Here is a 15707-nt window from a genome sequence, read left to right on the forward strand (position 1 = left end):
TATAAACAGATGTGGTAGACATTCATGTGACCTTTTATTGCAGAATGCATTCTTCACTCATTTTGCTTTAATTTCTCATGGATACAAAGCTGAAATGCAGGAAAAGGCCGTTCTAATTTTCCAATGTTTTATATGCATAAGCTAAAACAGAGCCTATCTTCTACTTCATCTGCATTTCAGAATATCATAATATTCTTAATGTTTAAGCTGCTTTATACAGCATATTTCTAAATTGCACACTGAACCTCACTGCTGCTCGCTAAATTGTAGCTATGGATGCCAAACAAAGGCTAGCATCTATGTCTAAGTTGTTTGTCTTTTTTTTAATATCAAAGGTTAATGCAGCAGAATTGTGCTTCAAAACCAAGTGCCTAGCAGCTACATAGCGATTTATTCACTCAGAACTCCACCATCATCACCCTCTTTACATAAAACACATTTACAATAAAATCAGTATGGATTTCATTAGCTGAAAACCTCCTCGAATTTCATTTCTTTGGCCCTAATCTATAATTAGTCTGGACAGACAGGTGCAAACCCTTCTCTTCTACAGATGGCTACTGGAAATGGTGCAAAGTAGCTCCTTCTGTTTAAACAACACAGAGATAACCTGCTCTGTCTTATCACTTACAATTACCTCCATTAAACTGAACTAATGTTTGCTTTAATAAAATGTTCACTGTTCTTTAAACATTATTTAGGAACTCTTATATTAATGGCTGTGGAAAAAAAAGTGAAGTTGGAAGGTGTCTCTAGATAATAATAAATAGCTTATTCTGGATAAAATGTTCTCGCTGACAGATAATACTCAGGTTCACAGAGGTGTTTTAGTTGATTGAATATTTGTTAGTTATTTTGCATAAATAGAGTCAAATTTGATTTTTAAAAGGCAAGCATAATTTTACAAGTTGGGGGAAACAACTTTTTTCCTGAATTTAGAAAAAGGTTTAAATATTTTTCTTATAGATTTTAAGTTGTTATTAACATATAGAAATTAAAATCCTATATTATTTTCAAAGGATATTTGTTAGTTTTATGCATTTGTTTTACTTCTGATAGATTATTCTCAAAGTTGAATGGGTTCATTCTTTTAAGGTACATCTTAAAAATTAACTATGAATGTAAGTGCACTCTGCAAGCACATGGTTAAAAGCACCTCCATTCTATAATAAATAACTTCTATAAAGCCAGAGCTCACTTCTCCCTGCTTCTGCTATCAATAAAGTCTGTGGATCACTATATGATGAATAAGGTGTCCATAAAACAAAGAACCTTTAAATGCCCAAACAGCAACAAATAAATAGCCTTTCTCACTGAACTTACATAACTTACAGTAATAGACTGCAGCAAAATGCAACTGACTCGGTTTTTTTCACATGCAAATCCTGCAGGTGCCAATTTTTCAGACTGCTTTGCTATGAAGGGCTATGCTGCCTGCATAAAACCTCAGTGAAGAAGGCTTTGCATTCAGTGCCTGTCAGCTGATGTTCATATCAAAGAAGTGAGAAACAGGATTTGACAGTGAAGAATGTCCTAAACTGACAACCACTGACCAGCATTCCTATTGGAAGCATTTCTTTCTCGTGATCCTTTTTCAGTGTTTAAAGAAATGCAAGATTTTTTGGCTAAGCTTCGATTTGACAATAAAATAAATTATAATGGCACCTTACATTTGTGTAGTTCTTTGCAATTTATGAAGTGCTCTTTTATCTACAAATATTTAGACCTTCACCTCAATGGCAGAGCACATCATCAAATACTAACATCAAGAGCAATATTTCACTCCACTCAGGAAAAGAAAATTGTGCAAATATTAAAAAGCTGCAGTCCCATAGCTGCAAAAATACTGTCCTTGCAATTTAATAGTGCAATGTATTGTATTGCACATAGAATGATTTTTATTAGAAAGGACCTTTTAAAGATCATTTTAACACAAATTATTAGCAGGTATTAATGGACCACAGAGATTAAGTCCACAAAGGAAAATATCATTTCAAAGACTTCTAGTCTGCTTTGAGTTGTCCAAACATAAAAGAAAAAATAGACTGTTTTCTCCACTGCTTTTATTAGGTATAAACTGGACACTGGAGAAACTGAGTATTGAAATTCTCCCATGCAATATTTAGCTTTTCAAATAAAGTCACTGCCGTCTAAATAGTTTATAATAAAATTATTAATGCCTAAATACAAATATTTAATAAAAAGCTATCCTCAGTATTTTAAAAAGTCCATTTTTATGCACCCAGTATAAGACTGATTGGTTGTTTTGTTGGAATTTCATCCTTTAAAATAATAAACCAACAAAATATAAAATGCTGAACACAGCACAAGAAATAATGGACTTCAACTTCTTCAGCATCCATCCTGGCTGCAAAAAAGCCCGGATCAAACTCTGATTACTATTGGGTGAGATTGTCAGACTTCTCTGGGGAAAAAAAAAAAAAAAATCAGTAAAGAAAAAAAAGAAACTGAAATCAAACAACCCTATCTTTATTATCTGAAAATCATAATAATATTAAAAACTAGACTTTAAGGATAAAAGAGGGGGAAATCCACAGAATTATATATTTGCTTCTGTGTATACACATCACAGCTGACATAAACTTTGCTCAGGTTGGGGCTATGATGGTTTAAGAAACAATGGTGTTTGGTGACCGTTTCTAAAGAATTGTGTGACAGGAGAAACTGGGCACAACAGAATACTCACACGGTCAAGGCAAACGCTGCCATAAACTAAAAGGAGGCCCCCAACACTAACAAACCGTTTATCACAGAGAAGCTGGTCAATTTGTATTCTAGGGAGTGTGGACTCACTGGGCACAGACCCAGTTCCACTCCTGTTCTATGCAAAGGAGGGCAATGATAATAAAAGCTACTGAGTGCACTTAAAAATGGTACAGATGCTGAAAAGGAGACTAGGAGAGGGGAAAAAAAAATCCCTGTAAAACACATTTCAGTTCACACAGAAGGTATAAGGAATGCTTTGGTCAGCAACCCGACCTTTATCAGGAGATAAATCAATCTGCAGCAGCTGTGGATAGCCATTTATATACAGGCCCTGGGCAGATTAATTAAGGAAAGCGAAGTTAAACATTCAAGGGGGCTCAGAGTTACATTAAGCACATGAAGTTTGTCTGGAGTGGCCTCTCCAGTTATCCCGGTCTTCATTCCCTCGCTCTGGCCTCGGGCACTGTTCTGCAGGACCTCCTCCACGGGAATCCTAGCTATTCCTTAAAGCGACCTTCTGCAGATTCCCCCAGAAAGCAGCAGCCAGGCTAGGGCACGGTGGAATGTGTGGTGCCCAATCTTGAAGGTTTTCTCCGATACGCTTTGCAAGGAATGAGGAGACCATGGGCTGCACGGCCGCCCAGCCAAATCCTCCAAACTGAAAGGACTTTTGGGGGAGAGGGGGAGGGAAGGCAGCTATTTTTAGTAACAGTTGTGGTTCACATCCTACTTCCCGGAATCATAGTACTCAAACTTTTCCAAGGATTGATCGCCCTTACAAAAAACAAAAAATAGTACGTTTCAAAAAATGGATTTGAGCGCCTTGTGCTGACCTAGCCGTATTTGCTCAAGGCAACCCAGTCAACGCCAGGTCCGCCTGGGGAAAGGGGTCTGGGTGCGCCAACCAACCCGGTCCTTTCAGGTTCGCAAAGAGGGCAGTGAGCGGCGGGCCCCGGAGCGCGTCTCCACTGACCCGGGGGCTTCACCAGAGGGGTTCCTGGAAAACGAAAGGAATTATCCGGACGCGGCTCCGAGTCTGGATCCCTTCGGGCGGGAGCTACAGGGCACAAGGTTGTGCTCCCCGCTCAGGAAAAGCGGGCACCGAGTCGGGGCCGCGACGGGAACACCCAGGAGGGCCGGGGCGGCTGGGTCCGGAGCGCGCAGAGGTCGGGCGGGGACAACGCTGCCCATTGGCCCCTGACTGCGAAGCCCGGGACGGGAGCCACAGTCCACCCGCTCACCCAGGGGCTTCCCAATCCAGCACCCCAAACGTCCAGGCGTAACAGGGAAACTTCGCAGGCGGGCGCAGAGCGCCTGGGTATCTCTAAGAAAACCCCCACTCTAGTTGCAGCCCGGTCCCAAAGTTAAGATCCCGCCTCTCCTACTCCTTAGGACTAAGTTTTCCACCATCAAAACAAGCCTTTGCTTCCAGTTTACAGAAAAAGAAAAAATAAAATAAAGAAGGAAAAAAGAAACAACCCCACGATGCGGTCATAGGGTCACCTGCCAAATGCACTATGGGCACCTCGATCAGTTGTTTTGTCGGGGGAGAAACCCACTCATCTTCCTGCTCGCATATCGTGACTATGGAGAGGGAAGAAAAATTATTTTTAAAAGACAGTGTGGGGAATCTAATAGCAAAAATCGCATCCTCGGCTGACCCGCGAAGTTCAGTGTCATCGCAGACCGGAGTCACCCGCGATGTTCCTCTTTGCCCTGGTGCGTAGTCCTACCCTAATTGAGCGACAAGTACAGCCTGGAGCCTCTCGCGGTCGAATAATCCAAACGAAGATGACGGTCATCGGAACAGTAATTAATAACAGCCAGGGGCCCGTCCCCGCCGCCCGCCCGCCGGCCAAGCCCTCCCGCGGGCACTTACACTGCACAGGGCCGGAGAGTCCCACCATCCGCCACGGGCTCCGAGCTGCAAATAAAACTTCCCGTCGACTCAGCCGGCCCGCGGGGTGACGGAGAGAGGGCGCGGCGCGGCTTCCCTCGCGAGGCCAGAGTGTCCGCGGCCACTCGCCCACGCGCGCTCGCCACGAGGCCGCGGAGTCGCGCCGCTGAGCGACTGCGGCCGCCCGGCGCTACGCAAAGAGCTGCGGTGCAAAAAGCCCGGGGTCGGGGACGCCAGCCAAAAGCAACCTCCACGCAGAGCCCAAGACTTGCGGAGCTCTGCTCCCCTCCTCCCGCCTCCCTCCCTCCCTCCGCTTTTCTGTTGTTGCTGCTGTGGCAGACAAATGTGATGTGGGGCGCAGGGAATTGCCACTGTCACAGGCGGCGTCTGCGTCTGCCTCGCCCGCCCTCGCTCACTCTCGAGGAAGGCGACGCATTTATCTGCAGGGCGGCCGGGCGTCCGCCGGGGAGCAGGAGCGCCGCGCGCTGTGCGCCGAGAGCGCCCGCATCAGGCCGGCTCCGGCGCGCGCTCGCGCCAGGGGCGCCGCGGCCGCTCGGGAGGGAGGCGGCTGCGCGGCAGCTACCAGGTGCAGGGGGGAGGGCCCGCGGCGGGGCGGGGGGGAGGTGGAGGTGGGAGACATCTGTGTCGTGCGGAGGTCACGGAGGTCAAGTATATGTTAACAATGGGCAAGCCCGGCACTCTAGGGCGCGCGGGCTGGCGGGCGGCCTCCCTCCCGGCCTCGCCCTCTCCCATGCAGGCTGGACGTGGGGTTGGCTCCCTAATGATGCCTTCCCGGGCCGCCAGCTCTCAGGCGGCCAGAGTGCCCTGCAGTAACCCAAGACGACCACTTTCCCCGGCCATCTGGAGCGCTCCCGGCTGCCCTGCCTGTGTCTCATCACTGGCTGGAGAGACAGCTCTGCTAGAAATCAAGCCACTCTCAGATCTCCTCTCTAATCCCCTTCTGTTAGCTGATTTCCAGACTATTTGCTTTCGCATTAGATAATAGCCTTAGAGAAAACAATTATCATTTTCTTTTATTCCCTTTGTTTTTCTCCTTCTCCCATAGTATACCATTAAGAGGGACCGCTTTCTATCTCAGGTTTTTGTTAGATATGCCCCCCTCCCCCAGACATTAATATCAATACTTGGGGGCAGGGTGGAGGGTAGTCCCGGAGGAAAAGATAGGGTGAAAGAATTCCAGATATTTCCAGAGTAAATAAATAATCTCGGTGAAGAGGACTGACAATTTGTAGAGCCAAAAAAGGGCTTGAATAATAATGAAAATACTAATATGTAGGTCAAATATGATCAGATAATGGCTTGCAATGATAAGTAAAATGAAATCTTTTAAAATTACTATGGAACAGTACCCTGACTGCAAATGTTGTTGTATTTAGTGGAACTATTTGAAATCCTACTCTGAACCACGTTTTCTCCAACTAGCCTAAATCAATATAAGATGTCCTGAATATGTTTTAAAATCTCATTTTTATAAAGGAAAAAAAGCGTCAGATAGAGTCTGTGTCGGCCTGATGCAGTTAAGAACTGATGAGACATTTGTGGGTTTTATTTTCTGAAGTGGTGTTTCAAATATTTAATAGTGAGTAAAATCCCTTCCCCCATCCTTTTAAACCCAGCTGGAGCTTCCAATTCTGAAGTCTTTTCAGATTCTACTAATTTTTAGCAGTTCATTTCCAGAAAACACTCATTGTACATTCTCCCATCTCCTTGGGATATTTGTCTAATGAATTATAATAGATTAATGAATTGCAACGTTAAGTCTTGGTATTTGATATTATGATGCTCTTAATTTGAATGTCATTTTATCAAGGTGTACATTCTAGAATTTATGCATTACAGTTCTTTATATTTTACTATACTCGCAAATCTTAACAGCATGAATAATCTTAAACTGTGAAATTTTGTGTATACCATACTAATATAACTCCTTTGTGTAGAAAATTATGTCAAAGCTTACTATTGTTCTTAAAAGAATAAAATCATGTTGACATTTTATTATTCTATTACCTGTATTATTAATCTCTTCTGTCCCCCAAATTGAGGCCAAATAATTTGGATTCTGGAGGCATATATTCATATTTATTTAAAATTTTAAAAAATGATACCTGAATCAGGAATGATTCTTTTGAAATCATAATTTAAAATATAGAAAAAGTAAATCAGCAATAGTTTTATGACATAAAAAAGCAGTGAGAGATAAAATAGAAATGTTATGCTACATTTTTCTTCTGTCTGTAAATTGTACCAATGTAGGTATAAAATTATGGTAGAAACTTTGAACTGCTAAATCAATGGAAAGTAACTTGCAGGAAATCAAATCAAAATTGTACACAATCGAGATACACTCATGACACCAAGGCATATTTTGTAAGACACCACACACCTTATAGGATCTTCCTTTTTGCTAGTCACACTTCTGGAAAAATAATTATCATTCTTTAGTTATACTTCTTTTTAAAAATTCTCGATTCGGTTTGATATCAGATAGAATATATCACGACTTGAGTTGTTTTCCAAATTCTGATAAAAGCAGTGGAAGAACCTGTATCCTTGAGTTGATGTATAAACAATTATTCAATATATTCCTTAATCCCACCTGCTACCTCCTTGAAAGGCCTGTGTTCTACAAAATGTAGAACATATTTTCCTATAGGGTTTATCCTTGTATTATCTCCTAACTCCTTTATTTGAAGCAGATAATAACTATAGGGGCCAAATCAAGTATAAGATGATTCTTGAACTGCAGAATCTAGGAAAATGCAACATATTAAATGAAAAAGTAGGAACTGGTTGATACCGTGTGGTAGGAGAGTATGACTTACCTGAAAACAGTACAGGGCCATAAAATATTTGGCTACCTTAGACTTGGGGTGGTGGATACACATGACAATGTTCAAAACAAAATAAACTACTAATTGATTTTTTAAAAAATCCAAGGAGACAGGCTAAATAATACGTCTTCATATCTGTACACTCACAGGAAAGATAAGGTTGCTGTACCCTCAAGGCTAGTTTACTAAAACAAACAAACAAACAAACAAACAAACAAAATGTCAGCACCTACCTACCACAATGAAACCACTAAATTAAAAGATAAAATACACAATAATGTCTTAAAATATTTTTTAGAACCCTTGCTAACAACTGTAGTTTTTCACACTTTAGAAGATATTTTTCTCACATCATCAGATTTTTATTATTGTAAAAATACTGAGGTCTTTCAATTTACAGAGTGGTTGGCTTTTTTTTTTTTTTTCAGTAATGCTGCCTAAGGATGCTTTTTGTTTTCCTTTAAACCAATCCTTTAAAAAAGCAGAGCTTTCAATACAAATTTCAGATGAGTGCTTATTACCTTCTTTAGAGATGTGTGATTCACCTTTCACAAAAAGGAATTCCTATACAAAATGTTAACAAGTACTTAATTAGCATGTTTAAAATTCCTCCTTATAGATCTTAAAGTTTAAATGACTCCCAAGCTGTGATTTTCTATTCCTTGAAAAAGTCCTCCTGTTTGCCTAGGTTGAGGAAAATCGTTAATTACCACGTTACTTACTTCTAACAAAATTATTTATTATTGTATTTGTACAAAAAAAGAATATGATAAACATAAAGAATGGCAAGCCATAATTAAGTTTTCATAAATTTAGACTTACCCACTATTTGCAATTTCTCTCCCTTTTGCTGTATAATTTTATATAATTTACTTTTTGAGCTTTACATGAACAAGTTTTATTCCAAATCTTTGCAGTTTTTTTTTTTTTTTTAACTTGTTTAATGTTTCATTTTAGAATGTGGACCAAAAAAAGAAGACATTTCAGAGATGTTTTCATTTTATTGTATAGTAGTTGAGCCACATACACTTAGTACACGTTCAATGTGCAGTATAAATACATTAGTTGTTGGTAGACTTTTAACGTAAGCGAATAAACATACTTCATTAAGTAGAAAAATTATAAATTAAAAATAGCTTCCATCATCCACCCAAATAAACTGATCAGTTTGGTATGATTTAGCTGCAAACCTACATACACTGGGTTGATTTTTATTTGAGATTCTTATGTGTTCAGATTGTCATGCTTTTCTGTACTACTTAAAAACCACTTTGCATCCCAAAAGCCAAAGTTGTAAAATTTCAATTACTTATTTAATTTGAAAAAAAAAAGACTTTGAAAAGTTTTGCAAAAAATACATATTAGTGTTTCTTTAAAAAATGAGTTCTAATTTTTAAATATTTAAATATTTGTGTTTGTTAGATTTTCACACATTAAACTCTGCAAGAACTCATTTATTGCATAAAATGAAACACACATGCATACTTGTAATACATATATGTATTTTTATATGCACAACTATCTGTAATCTAGTAATTATCTCATGTGACCTTTTATAGCTAATTCATGAAAAATAACGATGCCAAATAAAATACCTTATTCACATGTTTCTCATTTAAATTGAATATTTCCCACCCCCATTTTTGAAAGATGATTTTTTAAAATACCATAAACCAGAATAAAATCATGCAATATCCCCCCCCATGGAAATCCAATATTCCACATTTTTTATGGAATGTGCTTAGTGAAGATCTTTTTATTTTTTTTCTGTAATTTGTACTGGTTATTCTGTCTATATAATTCTCAATTAGGTGTATATTATTGGGCTGTAACTGCACAAAGACAATGGTCGTTACTCACTGAATGGTGCTTAGCACATGCTAGGTGCTCAATAAATAGTTGTTGAGTAATGAATGAATAAGAGGTTTAAAAAGTTCCCACTTAGATGTCTTATCTAAATAAAACAGATGCTACCAACTTGACTTCTTTTTGACTGAAGTATTAAGAAACCTAAGATTTTAACATTACCAAGATTTTAAATGAAAAATATGTGGATATCAATTTGTTGTTTTATATGTGCCTATAGATACTTTCATGTTGTTTTATATGTGCATATCAGTACTTCCTGTAATAATGGTGAATTTGATATGAAAATATATATTCTTATGTGTTTTTGTTTTAACTTTGTATAAAATTCTTTTAGATTTTACAATAAACCACAAATTGTTCTGAAAATTAATTGTACTTTCTACAATAAACTAGAATTTTTTTAAAAAACACTATGAAAAAAACTTCAAGCCAGCAGGATCTTAGAGATAAGTAATTTTTTCCTTCTAATCTCCTATAGTAGTTGAAACATGTATTCTTCAGCATACATATCAATATGCAGTAAAAAATTCACAAGCTGTTTAATTTGTCTGGGACATGCCCTCATTCTTTCATTTAATTATTATATCGGTGATAGTATATATAATCCAGATTGTTTAAATAGTTTTAAATGGTGTTTATACTTAGTAAAGAATCATTTTCATTTGGAAATTTATGTCTTTGTTATGCAAGATCAGTGTATCTATGGCCATATTAAATGTACTCTTTAAAAGATGCATATGTATTTTAATCATCTCATTTTCCTAATCCTTTAAAAATATCAATTTACTCCATGGTGCACTCCAGTCTGATGAATCCCATATCACCTCATAAGACTGTTTTCATGCGGGAATTACCACATCACTGTAGTGCATCCACCTCTGGGGAGAAAACAGAAGCCAACTGGCTCACAGCACAGCAGTGGGAAGGGAAGAAATTTTTGGCCAACAAATCTGTAACAAATATAGACTGCTGTTAATCATGTTCAGTTCTTTGCTCAGTTCTTACTTTTTTCTTACTTATTTTTTCTCAATAGGGCTAGCCACCAACTGAGCTATCTGTTTGTCCCACTGGAAGACAACATAGTTAGAAAGGGCATAGCCATTGCCCAGGTCCAGTTCAGTTCACCTTCCTAAGATTTCCCCCCAGACTTCATCTGTGCCTTTGAGAAAATCATTTGATCAATGTAACCTCTAGATGAGGCACCGGTAAGACCACAGGATTGGTGGTGTCAACCACCCAGTTTACCCTACATACCTTGCAATGTGGTCCAATTTCTCTGAAGGAAAAAACATTCTACAAGATAGGCAAGATAGGAAATTTTGGTTTGTCATATTTTATGGAAAAAAACAAAACAAAACAAAACAAACAAACAAACCAAAAAAAAAAAAAAAAAAAAAAACACTTCTAGATTGACGTTTGCCCGAAATCTCAAAATTTTTATTTTTATTTTTTTATATATGTATAGCAGTCTTACTACATCTCAAGGAAACTAGGAAGTCTTTCTAATACAGAAGAAACAAATATATTACTTAAGAGCTGTGCAGCTAAACTTTAATATGCATACTAACTACTTGGGGATTGTATTAAAATACAAAATCTGAGTCAGTGGGTCTGAGCTGGGGCCAGAGATTCTACATATCTAATAAGTTTCCAGATAATGCCTGGAATTCCAGATAATGCTCCTGATAGTGGGGACCAATGATGCTGGTCCCCACTATCAGGTACAAGGTTTTAAACAAATTACAAGAAGCATTGAGAACATCATACCTTATCATCCTCCTTCTATATGCAGAGCTCCACTTTCACAGTTTGCACAAGGGCCCACAGCATTCATGCACTCACTAAGTATACAGAACACCATAGAGGACACTGCACCCATGACAGGAGAAAAGCAGGCTCACACATGAATAAGGTCCCTAACGTCCCCACCTGCTGTTCAGACACCTGCAATCAACAATGGAGGTCCATTATCAGACTAATAAAATAAGCAGTCACAAAGCTGTTTATTCAAACAAGACTGAAAGCTCTTCAAAAGTTGAACTCTGAATGATTACTGCAGAAGAGTTGTGACTCTCATTTAAGAGGTCATTGATAGCTGTCCCTTGCCTGGGACTATATTCACCTAGTATTTAGGTTCAGGGGCCATCTGCAATGTGTAACTAAGCAAAATTACTATGTACCAATGAATTCAAGGTGTGCAATTTATTACTACTTGCTGGTGCATAGCCACAGGCCACTCCAACACCCCATTCCCTTGTAGTGGTGAACAGGGGTCTTTAGTCTGAGATTGTGCACCATCTACTATGCAAGGCAGGGCTCAGCCTCTGGTTAATTCAGCTCACCTATTTGTGAAATTAGTTTGCTTCATCCTATTGACATGTTATGACAATTATGCATAGTGCACTGGTTTAACTGAAAGACCTAGTGCTTTTAAAGTTTAATGACAACTGAAGACTGAGAAGAAAAAAGAAATTTATATATTTTTCATAAAGGCAATCACGTATACATTTTCACTTTTAAGCATTCTGTTTGGGTCTTATAGGAGACTTGAATACTGAGAGGAAGACTAGGCCAGGTTTATTTCTTGTAATTGATTTTGAATCTTTTGAGCAGGAGAAGCACCCATTCAAGTCCCTTGCAACTGAAAAAAAATTAAGTGCATGTAATTTGACAATAATTCTAACACACTCTCTCTCCCTATCAATAATTGGATATATTTTTGTGCTACAAGCTTCCATTGTTTTCACCTCATTGGGTACCATAATAGCAAACAATTTATGTTCAGTCTACCAAAAATGCTACTTCTTTAGCTTTAAAAAAAAGTGTTGTAACCAGGAACTCTTAATAACAATTCTTTACTGCAATCTGATTGAATCCATACTTTTCTCACCTCTTGCTACTGTTTCTAATATTGAAGGAGGATTTATATTTTTTCTGAACAATAGTTTTTAATTAAGAAGATTTATTAAAGACAGTTTTCTTTCCTATGATTACATTTCCAGTTCCATAGACACCTGCATTTCAAAATGCACCACATATTTTCATAAATATTCCACAATTCCCTTAGAGCTTTTGGCATTTTAATTTCCTCCAACCTCTTCTTAACATCTTCACTTTCACTTGTGGGTTCCATCTATTTGTACACATTCAGAATTAGACATTTCCTCACACAGGTATAAAATAGAATTGCATTAGAAAGCAAATTCAAAGCATTCCTGTTCTTTCTGAATCAAGACTTTTAAAAGGAACAAAGAGAAATTAAGCTCAGTAACAAATGTCTGACAAAAGATCTAGATATCTTACAGAAGTACTTAGAGTGGCAGGGTAAACAACCAGGCTGAGTTTGCTTTGAAGTTTAAGTCATTGTTATTTTAATAGAGTGGAAAATTCATTTAGATAGTGGAATCTGATAGTTACCCAATTAAAGCCCTTTTTGTCTATGTTAATGTAGTTTCAAATTTTTTGGTTTTGAAACCCACTTTTGCCGGAGAATTATCTAAAGATAGAAGCAGCTCAAGCAGTTGTCTTTAGATGTACCTCATGAGTGACAGTAAATTGTCAATTAGACATTTTAAGCCTTTTGTATAAAATTGTAAGCCAATGTATTAAGCTTGATCAAGGTGCAAAGAGATGCACTCAGGTTATCTCACTTAGTTCACGGAGTTGGCTGTAAGGCTATAGGGGAAATGCAGAAGGCAGGAAACCACCAGCATACACCCAGGCCTCACTGGAGAGACCACAATAGCAGTGACCCTATTATCCCTTCTCGTCCTTCTTCAGCAGCCTACCTTAATGCCCCACTGGCTTTGGGCCTGAATGTACCAGACTTATTGCCACCAGTGCTCTCCATGTCTCTGCACCTACTCCTTCCACTGTCGACTCACTTCTTGGTCCTCTCTATTTTACAAATTCTGCTCACTCATTGCTTCGACTGTTCTGTGATCTCTAATAACTCATGGCTTATGTTTATTGTTGTGTCTGTGTCTTTCTTTTTTACTTTTATTTATCCATTTTTTTATTTTTTAGAGATAAGGTATGTTGCTCAGGCTAGTCTTGAACTCCTGAGCTCAACTGATCCTCCCGCCTCAACCTCTTGAGCAGCTGGGATTATAGGCACCTGCCACCACACCTGGCTTCATGTCTGTGTTTTTCAACTTCTGTTTTTCTACTAACAGGCATACATTATTATAAAATGCAAATAGAGAGTAAGACAGAGAGATTGAATCAGTCAACCACCATCTATACTTTGGAACCAGACCATCTCATTGCCTGGAAGTGCTTGCGGTTCACGGGAACTCTATCATCTGATGAGCATTTGTTTCATACTGTGGTCAGAGTAGCCAGGTCCTGCAAACAACCTTCCTCGAAGGAAGCCCCTCATGAAATACAATGGTCTTCTCTTCAACACAAAATAACACTAATGGGCTTTTGAAAAAACTAGGATTGTTTTAAACTGTAGATATTTGCTGGAAAGTTTTCCAGTTTTTTGCTTGTTGATTTGTTTCTTCTCATCATTCATAATGACATGAAGGTTTTTCAGTTTTTATCCTGGTGTTCAGTACCTCTGTAAGGAAATTACAGTTTGGAGAAAGATCATGGCTTGCATGGGCAACATCACAAGACGTCGTCTCTACAAAAAATTAAAAGATCAGCTGGGCGTGGTGTCACAAGCCTGTAGTCCCAGCTACCAGGGAGGCTAAGACTGGAGGATCACTTGAGCACAGGAGTTCTAGGTTACAGTGAGCTACGATTACACCACTACAATCCAGCCTGGGCTAACAGTTGGGAAATAAGACAACTAATGGCTGTTACAGGAGTTAAAATTGAGAGTTATACAATAGGTTTATGGCCACTTCGAATTGTTTTTTTCATAGAGAAACATACATGAACACATCCACATTCAGAAACACATAAGCAAAAATATATGTACTTCACTGTATTTTTACACATGTATATACCTAAAATGCCTAAACATATGCATACACCTATAAATACATAGAATATAAATTTTCTTTCATGTATCCATTTTCTTTAAGTGAAATTATGCCTGTCTCTCTAGTCCCTATCTCACCAATCACTGAAAATCCAATTGAGAGGGTTGTCTTGCTCCTTACTTCTTGGATTCTGCAGAAGTCTCTGAGTCTCACTCAGAAAACATTTGAAGACACCAGTTCATCTTTCATTCACACTGATTATTACCTAAGTATCTCTTGCTTAAGTTATATTGGCCTCATGAAATCAACAACCTGACTCCAATACCTCGGTGAGGGGAAACAAATGTTTGCCAAGGTGGTAAAAGCCCTCCCTCACCATAGTTCATACCATGTGCTGGGCTCTGTTCTATGCATCACTTTCCAAGCATTACCTCATGCATTCCTAAAACAATAGTGAGAGCGATACTATTATGTCCCGGGAAAATGAAGCCCAGGCTGGGAGTAACCTCCCTAAGGGTTCACAGCTCATAAATGGCAGATGCAGGATTTGAACCATGGTGGTCTGGGTTAAGATAAGTCTGGCCCAGTCTCTAAGGACTTGCTACGGCTTCCCCTACTTCTCCAGAAGTCACGGCTCAAGTTTCTGGGGCCCGGGGTTTTTAAAGAACAATATGAAAATCTTGTTTCTCTTTTCCTAAACTTCTCAGGTCAAGTCCAAGGGTAGAGAAAAACTAAAGCACTCAGTTTCACTGATATCTAATTCTAAGAGCAAGCCCTTCTGGAATCAAATGGCAAACACCATGGCAGTCCACTGAAATTCGAGTTCTCTCTATGGGGTCACAAATCTCAAAACCTGGAACCTCAGAAGCTGCCTCCAGTTCTTAAAAGAGAGCTGGCAGAATGCTAGTAAAACAACTAACTGTTGGCTGCTAATTTGGACGGAGAAAAACTCAACATTGCTCCAATGAGAGAAGAAGTATCTCCTTTTACTCAAGGCCTTCCTAAGGAAGGGAAACCTTGAATTAAGAGGGTTTTGTTTATTGATACATAATATTTGCACATATTTATGGCATACATGTGATATTTTGATACATGCATAGAATGTGTACTGATCAAATCAGGGTGTTTAGGATCTCCATCACCTTGGCAGTTATCATTTCTTTGTGTTAGGAACATTTCAAATCTTCTCTTCTAGCTATTTTTGAAACATGCAATATATTGTTGTTAACTGTAGTCACCCGTCACCCTACTATGCTAGCAAACACTAGAACTTATTTCTTCTAACTCTTATCTTCATACCTGCTAACCAACCTTTCTTCACCTGTCTCTCCCTCCCAGTCCCTGGTAACTATCATTCTACTTTCTACCTCCATAAGATTTCAAATATGAGTGAGGACACGCGATATCTGCCTTTCTGTTCCTGGCTTA

General features: G+C 38.8%; 1 protein-coding gene across 2 annotated transcripts in view; it reads right to left on the minus strand.

The window, feature by feature from the left end:
* The window catches only part of RUNX1T1 (RUNX1 partner transcriptional co-repressor 1), a 148674-nt gene extending 143476 nt beyond the window's left edge, over nt 1–5198 (minus strand). For both annotated transcript variants that reach the window (XM_009213312.3, XM_009213307.3), the window contains exon 1: nt 4607–5198. In XM_009213312.3, the coding sequence (XP_009211576.1) occupies nt 4607–4634 (28 nt within the window). In that variant the 5' untranslated portion in view covers nt 4635–5198. The remainder of the gene's footprint in view (nt 1–4606) is intronic.
* Nucleotides 5199–15707: the final 10509 nt, after the last annotated feature.

This window comes from Papio anubis, chromosome 8 (assembly GCF_008728515.1).
Source record: "Papio anubis isolate 15944 chromosome 8, Panubis1.0, whole genome shotgun sequence".
Lineage (NCBI taxonomy): Eukaryota > Metazoa > Chordata > Mammalia > Primates > Cercopithecidae > Papio > Papio anubis.